Source organism: Argopecten irradians, chromosome 7 (genome assembly GCF_041381155.1).
Source record: "Argopecten irradians isolate NY chromosome 7, Ai_NY, whole genome shotgun sequence".
NCBI lineage: Eukaryota > Metazoa > Mollusca > Bivalvia > Pectinida > Pectinidae > Argopecten > Argopecten irradians.
Window position 1 is genome coordinate 16,735,872 of NC_091140.1, and position 19,695 is coordinate 16,755,566.

Here is a 19,695-nt window from a genome sequence, read left to right on the forward strand (position 1 = left end):
AGTACACTGTATGTTATATCAATGTTATATCAAACATGTTAAAAAGATATTGTGTGTTTTGTTATATGTACATATATACAAAGTAGCCTTCTGATATGAAACCTAAAACAAAAATGAAAAATTCTTGAGACATATCTTTTTTTTGTCCGTTTATTTTTAAAGGGCCACTACCTTTCCGAAACAGTTTATTTTGAAGTTTATGTCCTAATGACATATCTAGGGTCATTTAAGGAGATGCGTGGTAAGGCGGTGGAGTAAACCCGGAGCAACTATAGGAAAGCCATAAACCAACAGTCAGTGAGTTTGGAAATCGCTATGGGTACCTAGAAGTGTAGGGCTAGTGTCATAGCATTTGAACCACTCGGCCACGATGGCCCTCCTGTTACAAAAAAAAAGTACAGAAACTAATACCAATGGTAAAAGGAGTTACTTTATGAAGGATAACGAGTAATGAAAATCCTCAAAGAACTACATGTAAACACTTCAGCTTTCAAATAAAAAGAAAAAAGTACAAACTGACAAACAAACCTAATGACCGAGAATAAACTCTAGGCACTACAAGGGACAAAAGAAGACAAATACACAAACGGAGACAAAAGAAGGCAAATGCACAAACATAAAAAATTAGACAAATACACAAACATAGACAAAAGAGGACAAATACACAAAAGAGACAAAAGAAGACAATACACAAACATAGACGAAATAAGACAAATATACAAACATAGACGAAATAAGACAAATACACAAACATAAACAAAAGAGGACAAAAACACAAAAGAGAGAAAAGTAGACAAATACACAAACATAAACAAAAGGAGACAAATACAAAAACAGAGACAAAAGAAGACAAATACACAAACATAAATAAAAGGAGACAAATGCACAAACATAAACAAAAAAAAGACAAATACACAAACATAGACAAAAGAGGACAAATACCCTAACATAAACAAAAAAGTACAAATACACAAATATAAACAAAAGAGGACAAATACACATACATAGACAAAAGGGGACAAATACACAAACATAGACAAAAGGGGACAAATACACAAACATAGACAGAAGTAGACAATTACACAAACATAAACAAAAGAAGACAAATACACAAACATAGACAAAAGGGGACAAATACACAAACATAGACAAAAGGGGACAAATACACAAACATAGACAGAAGAAGACAATTACACAAACATAAACAAAAGAAGACAAATACACAATAAAAACAAAAGAAGACAAATACACAAATATAAACAAAAGAAAACAAATACACAAACATAAACAAAAGAAAACAAATACACAAATAAAAACAAAAGAAAACAAATACACAAACATAGACAAAAGAAAACAAATACACAAACATAAACAAAAGAAAACAAATACACAAACATAAACAAAAGAGGACAAATACACAAACATAGACAAAAGGGGACAAATACACAAACATAGACAAAAGGGGACAAATACACAAACATAGACAGAAGAAGACAATTACACAAACATAAACAAAGGAAGACAAATACACAATATATACAAAAGGAAACAAATACACAAACATAAAAAAATTAGACAAAAACAAACATAGACAAAAGAAGACAAATACACAAACATAGACAAAATAAGACAAATACACAAACATAAAAAAATTAGACAAAAACAAACATAGACAAAAGGGGACAAATACACAAACATAGACAGAAGAAGACAATTACACAAACATAAACAAGAGAAGACAAATACACAATAAAAACAAAAGAGGACAAATACACAATATATACAAAAGAAAACAAATACACAAACATAAACAAAAGAGAACAAATACACAAATAAAAACAAAAGAAAACAAATACACAAATAAAAACAAAAGAAAACAAATACACAAATAAAAACAAAAGAAAACAAATACACAAACATAGACAATAGAAAACAAATATACAAACATAAACAAAAGAAGACAAATACACAAACATAAACAAAAGAAAACGAATACACAAACAGAGACAAAAGAAGACAAATACACAAATAAAAATAAAAGAGGGAAATTATTATTCGTGTAGCCAAAGACCGTCGTCTTACATTTGAAACAACAAATAACAGATGCATCGGCAGGCGACAGGTGACAAGTATTTTTAGAAAAAAGTCACAGTGGAGCCATTTTTTTCTGGAATGGCTGAAATAAATACATTTGCGCGTTATATTTTGCATTTGTACGCAAAAAAAACATATGTTTGTTTTACAATTCGTGAACATAACTGGCAAAACTATTGGAAAGTAAAACAGCAACAAAATTGATATTATCAATTATATATATATTATTTTTTTTTTTTAATTACTTGTTTATAACACAAACAGTATTCGATGCAAGTATGACGCACTTCATGAAATGCTCCACGACAATCCTATTGATGTTTTTACCATCCAAGAGACAAAACTTGATGATTCTTTCCCCGATGCCGAGTTCCAAGTGCCTAGTTTTAAACTGTATACATCTGACAGAAACATGCAAGGAGGGGGCATAATGACTTTTGTGAGAGCAGACATTCCTTCCAGGAGAAGAAACGATCAACAGTTAGAACATTGCGCTTAAGATAAAATGATAGAACTAAATGTGAACAAAACTAAGTTGTTAATAAAATTGGTGTATCGACACCCATCTGGAAATCAAAACATATTTTTTTTTACCGATTTCCAAAACAAACTTTACAAAGTATATACGTATGTCATACGAACATATTTTTGTTCTGGGTGATATGAATTTTGATATGATTAACTCGGGAAAAAATAGTAATTTCATTGGTGTAAGTGAGTTTTTTTTATCTAAGAAATCTAGTGACACAGTTCACATGTTATATGGAAAATTGTGCCCTATCCTTGGTAGATGTCTTTTTGACAAACAAACTAAACTCATTTTTTAATTCCAAAGTCATTGATACTGGACTTAGTGACTGGCGCCATCTAATTCTACCCACTATGAAAACTAGAATATCGATGTTATAAAAAACCTCGATGAAGAAAGTCTGAAAAATGACTTACTAGCCACACCATTTCATATTGCCCATATTTTTGACGACATAGATGATGTCTACTGGGCACATGAAAAATTGTATACGGATGTGATCAATGGCCATATTCCTTTCAAACAGAAATTGCAAAGGAAATCCCAAGCTCAATTTATGAATGGCTCTTTTGGGAGGGCAATACATAAAAAGAAAGATCTGTTCAGAAAATATAACCGCTATAAAACAAATAGTAACTGGCATAAATTTAAGTTCCAAAGAAACTTGGTTGCTAAACTCAAATGACAGGCCATAACACTGTATTTTTCTGAGAGGTGCGGAGTTGGCCAGGGATCTAGAGATTTCTTAGCCCGAGATATTCTGGCCCTGACATCAGACTTAGACATTATGACAGATAGATGCCTGGTGTAGGGCCAGAGCGCAGCGCTATATCAAAAGGCGGAACTCACCGACACCGTTTGGTATCGGGCCTGGTCATCTCCCATTCAGACTGCTTAAAATACATTACCACCGAGACTTGGTCTTTTCAACAAATGAATAATATATCTACTCATAGCAATCCATTTTATCGTGCATGCGCGTTATATTATGTCAATACAGTAGTTTCCTTTACGCAACTTTAAATCTTCCCCCTCGTTGTCGCCATTTTCTTATAGTATGTAAATCGCCTCTAATCTCGACGGATTTCTATATTTGGGTAGATGATTATTTATTTTTCGAAAAGACCAAGGTAAATGGGGCTTCTCGGAGTTCAGTCTGATCGGGAGATGACCTGGCCCGATACCAACCGGTGTCGGCGAGTTCCACCATTTGATATAAACCAGACATCTATCTGTCATAATGTCTAAGCCTGGTGTCAGGGCCAGAGTATCTCGGGCTAGAGATTTCTGACCGAACATTCTTAACAAACAAAGGTGGTAAAAATCAGCAAAATATACAGCTCATTGAAAATAACAAAATTCAGACAGTAGGGACTGAAGTTTCTGAAACTTTTAAGGACTTCTTTATAAATGTTGCTACAAATATTGGGGACGACTCGTCTTGTCCTGTAAACCAAAACCGCCCCAGTGTATTAGAGATAATGGAAAATCTTGTCTAACATAACCAGGAAACTGTTTTTACTTTTAAACCTATAGAGGAAGATTGGTATGAAAAAAAAATCTACTGGCCTAGACAATAGATCTCCCAAAATATAGAGATTGAGTAGTGATCCTATTCAAATATTATACACACATTGATGCATACTGGCTTTTTTCAAGAAAAAAAACCCCAAAGTTGCTAGGGTACCGTCTATTTTTAAAAAGGGTGATCCCTTGTGTAAATCTAATTATAGACCAGTCAGTATTCTGCCTGCTATATCAATGGTTTTTCAGAGCAGTTAGAGGGATATTTCTGCAGGGTCTTCCACCCCATGCTTTCGGTTTTCCGTCGAGACTACAGTTGTCAATCCACCCTCAATGCACTAACAGAAGAATGGAGGGCCTTAGATACAAAATGTAGCAACAAATTTGCGGCTGCAACTTTAATGGACCTATCTAAGGCATTAGACTGTGTCCCGGCAGATCTCCTTTTGGAGAAGCTGAGAGAATATGGGATGGGGGATGCTGCAGTAAATCTCATACACATGCACACACACATATATATATATATGTAGAAAACAGCGTCAGTAAGGTACTGAATGTCATTAAAGGGGTCCCTCTAGGTTCGATACTTGGACCGACTATTTTTAATGCATTCATGAATGATATCTTCTTCTTTTTTTTTTACTAAAGACGCAAAACTTTTTAATAATGCAGATGACAATACTTTGTCATGCACCAATGGTGAAATGTCTGTCGTCAATTAAGGATACGCTAGAAAGAGAAAGTAAGATACCTGGTACTTGTCAACTGGTTTAAGGAAAGTAAAATGGAGGCACACCCTGATAACTTTCAGACAATTACAATTGGCAAGAAATCAAATAAGGTAAAAAAAAAAAATTTAATATTTTTGATATCGTTGACATCATTATTCACTGTCAGGAGGCAGTCAGGCTTCTGGGAGTAACTATTGACTCGTGTCTAAATTTTAACACACAAATTAGAACTACTGTCTAAAAACCTTCAGGCAGATAAATGTCCTTGGACGTCTTGGAAGGTACCTAACCTTGGATGGACGTAAGTCCTATCATGCTTTTGTTTTTACACGATTTTATTCTTCTTACTCTTTTAGATACAATAAAATTTCATATGTGCCTATAGCAAGAACTGTTTAATATACATGTAACATCAACAGTTTAAGTTTCGTAGTAGCTACAACATGGAATTCTTTGCCTGATTGTATCATATCATCAACATCTTTTAGAGATTTTAAAAACATTATTTCAATTTGGAATGGTGCAAACTGTAAATATACTATGTGTAAAATTTATATAACATACTTACATGTAGCTTTAACATTTTACTCAAAAGTCACCACTCTCTTCTCTGTAATATTGTTAGTAAATTATATCAGTGACCTAAATGATTATAATTATATGACCATATCTTAATAGAAATTAATATGTTGTTTTTATATTGTATGTAAATAGTTAAGTATCTTATTGCTATTATTTAAAGCCTTAATGGCTCGTGTTGATATGTTGTGTCACATGTTCCGACTCTAAATAAAGATTATATATAATTACTTGACTTGACTTGACACACTACTCCCTTTTAAGCTAAACAAATCTTCCTTGATTAAATCTGCTTTGGCAGACGAAACTGTTATGAAAAGTCCCTGACGAATCTAGGGCACCTGACCTTACACAAGAAAACGTGGATTATTTACGTTGTGTATATTAAATTGCACGTGTGATTACAACTTTTTCCGGAACATTTTTTCCGTTCCCGATACGACACATATGTTAGTTTGATTGAATAACTTCCGGTACGATTACTGGTGGATGTTTGAGGAAGAGAATATGTAAATAATCACCCGAAAGTTGTGTAAGTATTTATGCCATCATATTTTACTTCAATATGTGTAACTTGTTAAGGCTTTCAAAACATAGTGTGTTTATATGCACTGATCAACTACTATATATGTCCATATCGAAGGGCCGCATGTTGGCTATCGAGTCAAAACGGTTCTTCGTACATCAGCTGTACATTTATAAAGTGACACGCTTTCAGATAAATCTTGGTCACATATTCGGACTTGTTCATAGAATGTACATGTACTTGTATGCGTGTTCATTGTACAAGTACAAATATTTGTATATACTGATATATTAATAACACAGATGAATACCAATTCAACACTTCATATAACTGTATAACAGGTTGGGGACACCCCCGTATATGCTTAATGCTCCTGTATTTACGTAACACTCCCGGAAATGCGTAACAAAAACATCCCGTAAATGCGGGAGTGTTACGTAAATACAGGAGCATTACGCATATACGGGGGTGTCCCCAACCTGTATAAAGTTACAATGTACGGTACTTGTATACTGGCAATACAGTATAATGCATATGGTTCTGATTCGAACTTAACTATGATTTCTGATATGCAAAATCTGCACTGAATGATTCTAAACAATGCTTCTTTGTACTTTGCAGATGAGTTATAGGGGAAGAATTTATGTGAAAATGATGGCTGCTGGTTTGCAAAAGGCTATTTCTTTACCATGGAAAAATTATTGCAAATTAAAGTCCACAGTTATTGTACATAGATACATGTGCATGTATGCAGGGTCATTATGTAAAATCCGGGAGAACAAAACATATTCTTCACTGGAAATTCAGCCAAAATTATATTTATGTAATGACTGCAGGAAAAATTCAAATGTAGATGGATGTTTTGTCTCTGTTTCACCTAGTCAATTGTTTACTCATCAAAAAAATAGTTTTGAAAATATTTATACAAGTTTGCTGAATCAAAACCAAAGACACTTTAGTACTAGAACTGATGTAGACCGTTACAATGTCGATTCTCTATATACTGGTCTACGAAACAACAATCGTGGCTGTTTGGCCCGCGCTATTACACTGATTGAATCTAGAAACCTAAATAGAAAACTTCAAGCTAAAGAACTCTTGAACCGTATTCTACAGGAAAAAACCTACCAGGATTCTGCAACTTCATCATTTAGATTAGGTAAATGAGTCTATCTGATACTTCTAACGAATTTTTATGGAACTTTTCGGTTTTGAAAAAAAAAATTCATATTGCAACTCCTTCAATGTAATAATTTTTGCATATTATGTTTTACATGCACCAGGTAAGCCTGGTTAATGTGCTTCAAGTAGTTTACCTAAACTTTCACATTCCAACTTGTTTGGGTGAATCAACTACTATATATATATTTTTTTCCCCCAAATTTTTATCAAACTTGATAAAGAAAATTAAAGTAAGAGTAAAGAAAAAAATCATTAATTAATTTTTTATTACTCTCAGGCAGGCATAATTTTCTTTTCATTTTCAAATTGAAAATAAATTTTAAATTAACTCGGAATATAACTGTTGTGCAGGTTTGTCTGGTCCTCCTGGAGCTGGTAAAAGCACCTTTATTGAGGTGTTTGGTAGCTATCTGACAAGTCAAGGACACCGAGTGGCAGTGCTGGCTGTCGACCCATCTTCTATACAGACTGGAGGTGAGAAGCTGCACAGCTCTGTAGTTATCTGGTAACAATTTTAGGAATATTACAATGTTATGTCTTCCCCTGTCTAAATTATTTTGATTTTGGTTAGGGAACCGCTCAAAGAATCTCTCAAATAGATAAAATGTAAACAATACAACAGAGGGAGAGAGGTCCAGAGGGACTGGACTGGGTCGCTAAATTTTCTCCTCTCCTGTCACAAACTTAACCAATACATTATTGACGTAGAAATACCTCAATTTGTTACCTGATGTACACATTCAACTTTGGTTTATATTGATGGATTTAATATAGACTTCCATATTTTGTGAAGGAAGTCTCCTTGGTGACAAGACAAGAATGCCAGAATTGTCACGTAACATGAATGCCTATATACGTCCCTCACCTGCCCGAGGCATACTTGGAGGAGTCACCAGGACAACCAATGAGGCCATACTTGTGTGTGAGGCAGCAGGATATGATGTCATACTCATCGAAACGATAGGTTTGTAAACAATATGCTTGAACATGTATTTTCATAGAATATGAAAAGGTTTGTATTTAATTGTCATAGAAACAATAGGTTTGTGTACTCTGAGAAACAATAGGTTACATCAGCAGGGTTTATGTTTTCATTGAAGCAATAGGTTTGTGACCTCTTAGAAACTAGGTTTGTGTTTTCATTGAAACAATAAGTTTGTGTATTGGGAGAAACAATAGGTTTGTGTCTTTAGTCTAGGTTTTGTGTCTTTATAAACCAGTCGGTTTGTGTATTCAGAGAAACAAGAGGTTTGTGCATTCAGAGAAACAATAGGTTTGTGTCTTAGAAACTAGGTTTGTATTTTCATTGAAACAATAGGTTTGTGTATTGGGAAAAACAATATGTTTGTGCCTTAGAAACTAGGTTTGTGTGTTTTCATTGAAACAATAGGTTTGTGTATTCAGAGAAATAATAGGTTTGTGTATTCAGAGAAACAATGGGTTTGTGTATTCAGAGAAACAATGGGTTTGTGTATTCAGAGAAACAATATGTTTGTTTTTACATAGAAACACTAGGTTTGTGTATTCATTGAAACAATAAGTTTGTGTATTGGGAGAAACAATAGGTTTGTGTCTTTAGTCTAGGTTTGTATTTTCATTGAAACAAAAGGTTTGTGTATTGGGAGAAACAATATATTTGTGCCTTAGAAACTAGGTTTGTGTTTTAATTGAAACAGTAGGCTTGTGTATTCAAAAAAACAATAGGTTTGTGCCTTTGAAACTAGGTTTGTGTCTAGATAGAAAAAAGGTTGTTGTATTCAGAGAAACTTAGAAACGATAGGTTTGTGTACTCAGAAAAACATTAGGTTTGTGTCTTTATAGAAACCAGTCGGTTTGTGTATTCAGAGAAACACTGGGTTTGTATATTCAGAGAAACAATAGGTTTGTGTATTCAGAGAAACAATATGTTTGATATTTTCATTGAAACAATAGGTTTGTGTATTGGGAGAAACAATATGTTTGTGCCTTTGAAACTATGTTTGTGTCTAGATAGAAACTAGGTTGTTGTATTCAGAGAAACTTAGAAACGATAGGTTTGTGTACTCAGAAAAACATTAGGCTTGTGTCTTTATAAACCAGTCGGTTTGTGTATTCAGAGAAACAATAGGTTTGTGTATTCAGAGAAACAATAGGTTTGTGTCTTAAAAACTAGGTTTGTATTTTCATTGAAACAATAGGTTTGTGTATTGGGAGAAACAATATGTTTGTGCCTTAGAAACTAGGTTTGTGTTTTCATTGAAACAATAGGTTTGTGCATTCAGAGAAACAATAGGTTTGTGTATTCAGAGAAACAATGGGTTTGTGTATTCAGAGAAACAATATGTTTGTTTTTACATAGAAACACTAGGTTGATTCTAGACAATAGGTTTGTGTATTCAGAGAAACAATAGTTTTGTGTATTCAGAGAAACAAAAGGTTTGTGTATTCAGAGAAACAATAGGTTTGTGTATTCAGAGAAACAATAGGTTTGTGTATTCAGAGAAACAATAGGTTTTGTGTATTCAGAGAAACAATAGGTTTGTGTATTCAGAGAAACAATAGGTTTGTGTATTCAGAGAAACAATAGGTTTGTGTATTCAGAGAAACAATAGGTTTGTGTATTCAGAGAAACAATAGGTTTGTGTATTCAGAGAAACAATAGGTTTGTGTATTCAGAGAAACAATAGGTTTTGTGTATTCAGAGAAACAATAGGTTTGTGTATTCAGAGAAACAATAGGTTTGTGTATTCAGAGAAACAATAGGTTTGTGTATTCAGAGAAACAATAGGTTTGTGTATTCAGAGAAACAATAGGTTTGTGTATTCAGAGAAACAATAGGTTTGTGTATTCAGAGAAACAATAGATTTGTGTATCAGAGAAACAATGGTTTGCTTTTACATAGAAACAATAATGTTTTATAGAAACATGGTTTGTTTTACTAGAAACACATTGTATTATAAATATCATTTTATACAGAGGTTCATGTCATTTCATAGGAAAGATACATGTAGGTTGTGTTGTCATTTCCATAGGAAAGATACATGTAGGTTTGTGTTGTCATTTCCATAGGAAAGATACATGTAGGTTTGTGTTGTCATTTCCATAGGAAAGATACATGTAGGTTTGTGTTGTCATTTCCATAGGAAAGATACATGTAGGTTTGTGTTGTCATTTCCATAGGAAAGATACATGTAGGTTTGTGTTGTCATTTCCATAGGAAAGATACATGTAGGTTTGTGTTGTCATTTCCATAGGAAAGATACATGTAGGTTTGTGTTGTCATTTCCATAGGAAAGATACATGTAGGTTTGTGTTGTCATTTCCATAGGAAAGATACATGTAGGTTTGTGTTGTCATTTCCATAGGAAAGATACATGTAGGTTTGTGTTGTCATTTCCATAGGAAAGATACATGTAGGTTTGTGTTGTCATTTCCATAGGAAAGATACATGTAGGTTTGTGTTGTCATTTCCATAGGAAAGATACATGTAGTTTAGTGTTGTCATTTCCATAGGAAAGATACATGTAGGTTTGTGTTGTCATTTCCATAGGAAAGATACATGTAGGTTTGTGTTGTCATTTCCATAGGAAAGATACATGTAGGTTTGTGTTGTCATTTCCATAGGAAAGATACATGTAGGTTTGTGTTGTCATTTCCATAGGAAAGATACATGTAGGTTTGTGTTGTCATTTCCATAGGAAAGATACATGTAGGTTTGTGTTGTCATTTCCATAGGAAAGATACATGTAGGTTTGTGTTGTCATTTCCATAGGAAAGATACATGTAGGTTTGTGTTGTCATTTCCATAGGAAAGATACATGTAGGTTTGTGTTGTCATTTCCATAGGAAAGATACATGTAGGTTTGTGTTGTCATTTCCATAGGAAAGATACATGTAGGTTTGTGTTGTCATTTCCATAGGAAAGATACATGTAGGTTTGTGTTGTCATTTCCATAGGAAAGATACATGTAGGTTTGTGTTGTCATTTCCATAGGAAAGATACATGTAGGTTTGTGTTGTCATTTCCATAGGAAAGATACATGTAGGTTTGTGTTGTCATTTCCATAGAAAGAAAGTTTTTACATTGTAAGTTTGTGTTGTCATTTCCATAGGAAAGATACATGTAGGTTTGTGTTGTCATTTCCATAGGAAAGATACATGTAGGTTTGTGTTGTCATTTCCATAGGAAAGATACATGTAGGTTTGTGTTGTCATTTCCATAGGAAAGATACATGTAGGTTTGTGTTGTCATTTCCATAGGAAAGATACATGTAGGTTTGTGTTGTCATTTCCATAGGAAAGATACATGTAGGTTTGTGTTGTCATTTCCATAGGAAAGATACATGTAGGTTTGTGTTGTCATTTCCATAGGAAAGATACATGTAGGTTTGTGTTGTCATTTCCATAGGAAAGATACATGTAGGTTTGTGTTGTCATTTCCATAGGAAAGATACATGTAGGTTTGTGTTGTCATTTCCATAGGAAAGATACATGTAGGTTTGTGTTGTCATTTCCATAGGAAAGATACATGTAGGTTTGTGTTGTCATTTCCATAGGAAAGATACATGTAGGTTTGTGTTGTCATTTCCATAGGAAAGATACATGTAGGTTTGTGTTGTCATTTCCATAGGAAAGATACATGTAGGTTTGTGTTGTCATTTCCATAGGAAAGATACATGTAGGTTTGTGTTGTCATTTCCATAGGAAAGATACATGTAGGTTTGTGTTGTCATTTCCATAGGAAAGATACATGTAGGTTTGTGTTGTCATTTCCATAGGAAAGATACATGTAGGTTTGTGTTGTCATTTCCATAGGAAAGATACATGTAGGTTTGTGTTGTCATTTCCATAGGAAAGATACATGTAGGTTTGTGTTGTCATTTCCATAGGAAAGATACATGTAGGTTTGTGTTGTCATTTCCATAGGAAAGATACATGTAGGTTTGTGTTGTCATTTCCATAGGAAAGATACATGTAGGTTTGTGTTGTCATTTCCATAGGAAAGATACATGTAGGTTTGTGTTGTCATTTCCATAGGAAAGATACATGTAGGTTTGTGTTGTCATTTCCATAGGAAAGATACATGTAGGTTTGTGTTGTCATTTCCATAGGAAAGATACATGTAGGTTTGTGTTGTCATTTCCATAGGAAAGATACATGTAGGTTTGTGTTGTCATTTCCATAGGAAAGATACATGTAGGTTTGTGTTGTCATTTCCATAGGAAAGATACATGTAGGTTTGTGTTGTCATTTCCATAGGAAAGATACATGTAGGTTTGTGTTGTCATTTCCATAGGAAAGATACATGTAGGTTTGTGTTGTCATTTCCATAGGAAAGATACATGTAGGTTTGTGTTGTCATTTCCATAGGAAAGATACATGTAGGTTTGTGTTGTCATTTCCATAGGAAAGATACATGTAGGTTTGTGTTGTCATTTCCATAGGAAAGATACATGTAGGTTTGTGTTGTCATTTCCATAGGAAAGATACATGTAGGTTTGTGTTGTCATTTCCATAGGAAAGATACATGTAGGTTTGTGTTGTCATTTCCATAGGAAAGATACATGTAGGTTTGTGTTGTCATTTCCATAGGAAAGATACATGTAGGTTTGTGTTGTCATTTCCATAGGAAAGATACATGTAGGTTTGTGTTGTCATTTCCATAGGAAAGATACATGTAGGTTTGTGTTGTCATTTCCATAGGAAAGATACATGTAGGTTTGTGTTGTCATTTCCATAGGAAAGATACATGTAGGTTTGTGTTGTCATTTCCATAGGAAAGATATACATGTAGGTTTGTGTTGTCATTTCCATAGGAAAGATACATGTAGGTTTGTGTTGTCATTTCCATAGGAAAGATACATGTAGGTTTGTGTTGTCATTTCCATAGGAAAGATACATGTAGGTTTGTGTTGTCATTTCATAGGAAAGATCATTTCCATAGGAAAGATACATGTAGGTTTGTGTTGTCATTTCCATAGGAAAGATACATGTAGGTTTGTGTTGTCATTTCCATAGGAAAGATACATGTAGGTTTGTGTTGTCATTTCCATAGGAAAGATACATGTAGGTTTGTGTTGTCATTTCCATAGGAAAGATACATGTAGGTTTGTGTTGTCATTTCCATAGGAAAGATACATGTAGGTTTGTGTTGTCATTTCCATAGGAAAGATACATGTAGGTTTGTGTTGTCATTTCCATAGGAAAGATACATGTAGGTTTGTGTTGTCATTTCCATAGGAAAGATACATGTAGGTTTGTGTTGTCATTTCCATAGGAAAGATACATGTAGGTTTGTGTTGTCATTTCCATAGGAAAGATACATGTAGGTTTGTGTTGTCATTTCCATAGGAAAGATACATGTAGGTTTGTGTTGTATTTCCATAGGAAAGATACATGTAGGTTTGTGTTGTCATTTCCATAGGAAAGATACATGTAGGTTTGTGTTGTCATTTCCATAGGAAAGATACATGTAGGTTTGTGTTGTCATTTCCATAGGAAAGATACATGTAGGTTTGTGTTGTCATTTCCATAGGAAAGATACATGTAGGTTTGTGTTGTCATTTCCATAGGAAAGATACATGTAGGTTTGTGTTGTCATTTCCATAGGAAAGATACATGTAGGTTTGTGTTGTCATTTCCATAGGAAAGATACATGTAGGTTTGTGTTGTCATTTCCATAGGAAAGATACATGTAGGTTTGTGTTGTCATTTCCATAGGAAAGATACATGTAGGTTTGTGTTGTCATTTCCATAGGAAAGATACATGTAGGTTTGTGTTGTCATTTCCATAGGAAAGATACATGTAGGTTTGTGTTGTCATTTCCATAGGAAAGATACATGTAGGTTTGTGTTGTCATTTCCATAGGAAAGATACATGTAGGTTTGTGTTGTCATTTCCATAGGAAAGATACATGTAGGTTTTGTTGTTGTCATTTCCATAGGAAAGATACATGTAGGTTTGTGTTGTCATTTCCATAGGAAAGATACATGTAGGTTTGTGTTGTCATTTCCATAGGAAAGATACATGTAGGTTTGTGTTGTCATTTCCATAGGAAAGATACATGTAGGTTTGTGTTGTCATTTCCATAGGAAAGATACATGTAGGTTTGTGTTGTCATTTCCATAGGAAAGATACATGTAGGTTTGTGTTGTCATTTCCATAGGAAAGATACATGTAGGTTTGTGTTGTCATTTCCATAGGAAAGATACATGTAGGTTTGTGTTGTTTACATGTAGTTTGTTGTCATTTCCATAGGAAAGATACATGTAGGTTTGTGTTGTCATTTCCATAGGAAAGATACATGTAGGTTTTGTGTTGTCATTTCCATAGGAAAGATACATGTAGGTTTGTGTTGTCATTTCCATAGGAAAGATACATGTAGGTTTGTGTTGTCATTTCCATAGGAAAGATACATGTAGGTTTGTGTTGTCATTTCCATAGGAAAGATACATGTAGGTTTGTGTTGTCATTTCCATAGGAAAGATACATGTAGGTTTGTGTTGTCATTTCCATAGGAAAGATACATGTAGGTTTGTGTTGTCATTTCCATAGGAAAGATACATGTAGGTTTGTGTTGTCATTTCCATAGGAAAGATACATGTAGGTTTGTGTTGTCATTTCCATAGGAAAGATACATGTAGGTTTGTGTTGTCATTTCCATAGGAAAGATACATGTAGGTTTGTATTACCATTTAAATAAAATATTTACATATACTGTATAAAAAATATTACCATTTAAATAAAATATTTACATATACTGTATAAAAAATATGATACTTTTCCAGGAGTTGGTCAGTCTGAGTTTGTTGTGGCTGATATGGTGGACATGTTCTGTCTCCTTATTCCGCCTGCTGGTGGGGACGAACTGCAAGGTTAGTAACTAAGTAATTTACATGTATGTTTAATTTTGACAACATTATTATTAAAAGCTTGAACTATGACCTATAGATTATTGGTACAAAGGTCAGGTTCACTTTGTTTGAACTAAAAAATGAAAGTATTTCGTCAAATTGGATTCTGCTTCAGTTGCATGTGACACATCCACACCCATAGAAGTTTTGTTATATAGAAAGTTTGAACTTCAATGCATATAGCTTACTTACTAAAAGTTCGTAAAATTAAACCCATGCATGTAAAAAGTCACATTGACAGTGTATTTCAACATTTATTTATATCGGTCATGCAATGCAATATAGAAAGATTATCTTTTCTAACATATTTCTCATAACTGTAAATTTGGGTATTGTTAGTAGCTTTTCACTTCAATATACCAGGATTTTTTATACCAGTTTTTACTGTCATGGCAAAATGCATGTCCTTTTTTAGATTAATTTAAGTCGATAGAGGTCATATGTTTAAAATGCCTCAAATTAATTTTGGAATCTTATTTGGGCATACTACTCTATAGCACTTTAAAATGGTGGGGTCAATATTTGGCAGTTTCCTATCCAGGACAGGTTTGAGGAGTTTACGTTTTACAGTTCACTTGTTCCTATGATTATGTACCGTATGTAGATATGTCAATGAATATTTTGCTGGGGATTAGAATTTATAGATTTCAGTGAAAACATGAATATATAAACCACCTGGAAAATTTACTGGTCATAGAGTATAAGAAATGCCATAAGATAAAAAATTTAATATTCCGGTGTAATTATTTTGACTTAGATAATGTGGTGTACATTGTATGTTCTGAAATCTTATACATGTACTCTGTTGTACATCCTTTTCAGGCATAAAGAAGGGGATCGTAGAGATGGCTGATTTGGTAATTGTTAATAAATCTGACGGAGAACTGGCACCTGCTGCTCGCCGTATACAATATGAATATATCAGTGCTCTGAAGTTCATGCGACCAAAATCTCCAAATTGGAAACCTAAGGTAATTCTGCAACTGGCCCCCTAGAATAAAGGAGCCTGAAGTCACAAGACTTCATTTTGATTAAATAGTTCTTAAGTTATAAGTTTTCGTACTGGTTACAATTTACTATTTAAAAAAAGAATGTTTGTTTTTATCAACTAAAGGTACATATATGAAGGGTTGGCTTCTTTTAGATAGAAGGCACAATGATCCCTTGATAATGTTAAATATCCTGATGATATTTGGCATTAATGTTTGTACTTTATGGTTGATTATATATTCTTGATGGAATTTTGGTTATTCTTTCGTATTTGATTTGAGTACCGGTAGTTTTGCCCTTCCAAGTTGTGTTTTGATTTGATTAATTACATGTACACTTTATACTCTTCAACTAATTCACCCCAGAAGACACTTTTGTACTATTCTTATTCAAAGGCTTTAGGAGTTCATATGACTTTTCATGAGTAAATGAGTTGATTTGATATGCATAGATATATACTATAACCTAAATATAGCAATACCATGACGTTTTCCACAATATTCCTGACAGGTGATGAGAATCTCGTCATTACACAACCAAGGTATTGAGGATCTGTGGGAAACGATGGGCACATTTAAAACGACAATGACAGAATCTGAAGAGTTCGCAAACAAACGGCAGGCACAGAAACGTACTTGGATGTGGAATTATATACGAGACAACATCATGGACTTGTTTCATTCCCACAAATTGGTGAAAAATAAAATAACTGAAGTGGAGGGACAGGTGGTCAAGGGTACAATATCACCCGGTACAGCAGCCGACATTCTCTTACAGGAGTTCATCAAAGAGAGTTGATCATCTGTCACTTAGGATCAAAAAGCTCAAATGTGATAATTGTTGCTGTGTTATTATATGTTGATGCATCATTAAAGTGTGGTTTTATTTTTTTGTTTATGCTGTTGTGTTTTCTCAGAACTCCAATAAATAACAAAAAAGAATTATGTACTCTGCAAAGCAGACATCTTGTAAAATGTTTCTGTATGTATCTGACGTTTAAAGTTAAATCCGTTCTCGTTAAAGATACTCCACCTTTAACAGAGCTTAAACTATACTCATTATTTGAACAATAATTAATGTTTACTCATGTTCATGTTACGGTATTGTCTAATTAACACAAATATAAAATGTAAACTAGAAACTGTCATTGAAAAGATTGATGGGCTTTTACCAACAAGAAATTATGATTCATATTTACAAACTTGATCTCAGCATGCTACAGATTCAATAGCAGGTCTCTAGGCCTTTTAGAACTTGACAAGAAGTGCTTCAAAGATTTAAAGTGTTTTGGCCCCTGTGACCTTGAATGAAGGTCAATGTCATTCATATTAACAAACTTGGTAGCCCTTTATCTCAGCATGCAATAGATCCAATATCATGTCTCTAGGACTTCCAGAACAGGACAAGAAGTTGTTTAAAGATTTAAGCATATGTGACCTTGAATAAAGGCCAAGGTCATTTATATTATCAAATTTGGTAACGTTTTATTTTAGCATGCCACAGACCCATTATCAGGTCTCTAGACTCTCAGAACTCGATAGGAAGTAATTTGTAGGGACTAAAAGGGGTCAAAACGACTTTTTTCTCTGAAAGTTGTGTGCAGCATTGAATCTTAACTTCAATATATAGCCCTTTATCTCAGCATGCAATAGATCCAATATCATGTCTCTAGGCCTTCCAGAACGTGACAAGAAGTTGTTTAAAGATTTAAGCATATGTGACCTTGAATAAAGGCCAAGGTCATTTATATTATCAAATTTGGTAACGTTTTATTTTAGCATGCCACAGACCCATTATCAGGTCTCTAGACTCTCAGAACTCGATAGGAAGTAATTTGTAGGGACTAAAAGGGGTCAAAACGAATCTTAACTTCAATATATAACAAACACTGTGTGTCATGTACTTATCCTGATAAATGCCTGTTATTTCTGAATTAAAACAGGTGATCGATGCAGGTCCTCTTGGCCTCTTGTTTTGCAATGCTTTTAAAGTTATGTTGATTTTTTTTTATAATTTGTTATTGTGTAGCATGGATTACTTTATCCTCTATATTCCAGGGGTTACTATCACTGTCGCTTTATCCACCCCTGGAATATTTCATAACAAAACAAAGCTGTGTGTGTGTGCACCACAAATGAGAAGGTAATTTGGCCGTTTGATGTACATCAAAGAATAACGGTACACTGTGGTGTACTGTGTGGCTTTGTAATTTGGGGGGTCACTCTCTGTAATGTAATCTTAAAAGGAAGTGTCTATAGGCCTATATTTTGTTATATTTTTCTCCTGAATTGCATTCAGCATACCCGGGTATATGTTTCTAATAATATTCATGTGGGTTTTGATGTCACTAAATTCGCGGATTTACATTAACTAGCGAAATTTAAAACCTCAGAAAAATTTTCAGAAATCATGGTTTTACATGTCACATCCACGTGAATAACGCTTCAAACAATGTTGGTTCGAGAAAATTAACAACCGCGATAATTTTACACCCACAAAATCTAACAACTGTACAGTAATGTTGATGAGACCAGAGTGCACGGTTAGACTGACATTAATCTCAATATCTATGAAAACACACGCAGAAAAATCAATAATTAAATATTAGAAATAAAATAAAAACAGGGCAAGAATAACAGTATTTTATAATTTAATATCAAATAAAATATACATGTAATGGTATAGATGAAATATCATGATAACAAAAGATAAACTACATTGTATAACACGTACAGATGGAAGTGTTGGGTACAAATAACGTACCTATGAAAACAATTCGTAATATATAGAAATAAAATATAGATGGAGTAAATTAGAAGTGCTTTACGCACAGATTAGAAAGTACAAGTATACACAAGATAACAACTACATTTGTAAAATGATCTTTTTTTATGGAATAGTACGTTTATAAATGCTATATAATAATATAAATAAGAGTTGAGCACAATGACATGATATAGACATACATAAATACGTTTACATTGTATATGGATCTGAATTACAAATACAGTTAAACACGTTTATAACAAACGCGATTACAACGAACCCATGGTTATAATGTAGTGATTTTCATTCACGTTAAGGTTCCTATTATATATCGGTATTATGTGTTATAATACTTATAAGGCAGTATTTCGTTGATCCCTAGAGGTTCGTTATAACCGTGTTTTACTGTAAAAATAACTCCAAAGTGCACTATTAAACGGGGCATTGTCAATTTACCTTTCACATTTTCACGGCAGTTACATTTGCCATCGCCGATATTGAAATATTCCATAAATGGTATCCTAGCTTTATTACAGAATTATTGACGATATGATCCTAGTAATATGACACTATCGAATTATCGACGAAATGTTCAACTACTTTATTTTAGAATTATTGACGATATTATCCGCTTTTTACAGATATTTTGACGATATGTAAATCCTAGCTAAATTACAGAAAAAAGTATTTGATTTTTTTTGGTATATATGACCACTATCGTATCGTTAAAAGTTAGAACACTACTATTTATTATATTTTAATTTCCGTTTTATATTTTTAATTCGAAAATTTGTATTCGAAATGCGAAAAAGTATTTGTTTTTTCACCTGTATCTCTAGCTAGACTAATGACTTTGTTTAAAACAGTATTACAGCCATTTA

The 19,695-nt window shown here is 33.5% G+C and overlaps 1 protein-coding gene across 1 annotated transcript; it reads left to right on the plus strand.

Annotated features, from left to right (window-relative positions):
- Nucleotides 1-5,895: 5,895 nt before the first annotated feature.
- LOC138327698 (methylmalonic aciduria type A homolog, mitochondrial-like) lies at nucleotides 5,896-16,938 on the plus strand. The gene is made up of 7 exons (XM_069274009.1): nucleotides 5,896-5,989; nucleotides 6,605-7,142; nucleotides 7,517-7,639; nucleotides 7,959-8,129; nucleotides 14,933-15,019; nucleotides 15,881-16,029; nucleotides 16,559-16,938. Exons 2-7 carry the CDS (start codon nucleotides 6,605-6,607, stop codon nucleotides 16,844-16,846), a joined length of 1,356 nt encoding a protein of 451 aa, XP_069130110.1. The 5' UTR covers nucleotides 5,896-5,989; the 3' UTR covers nucleotides 16,847-16,938.
- Nucleotides 16,939-19,695: the final 2,757 nt, after the last annotated feature.

Bases quoted from the DNA above. Each gene is read 5' to 3' on its own strand.
- LOC138327698 (XM_069274009.1), top strand. From the start codon at position 6,605: ATGAGTTATAGGGGAAGAATTTATGTGAAAATGATGGCTGCTGGTTTG. The intron at 7,143-7,516 runs GTAAATGAGTCT...ACTGTTGTGCAG, and splicing joins AACTTCATCATTTAGATTAG to GTTTGTCTGGTCCTCCTGGA. The intron at 8,130-14,932 runs GTTTGTAAACAA...ATACTTTTCCAG, and splicing joins CATACTCATCGAAACGATAG to GAGTTGGTCAGTCTGAGTTT.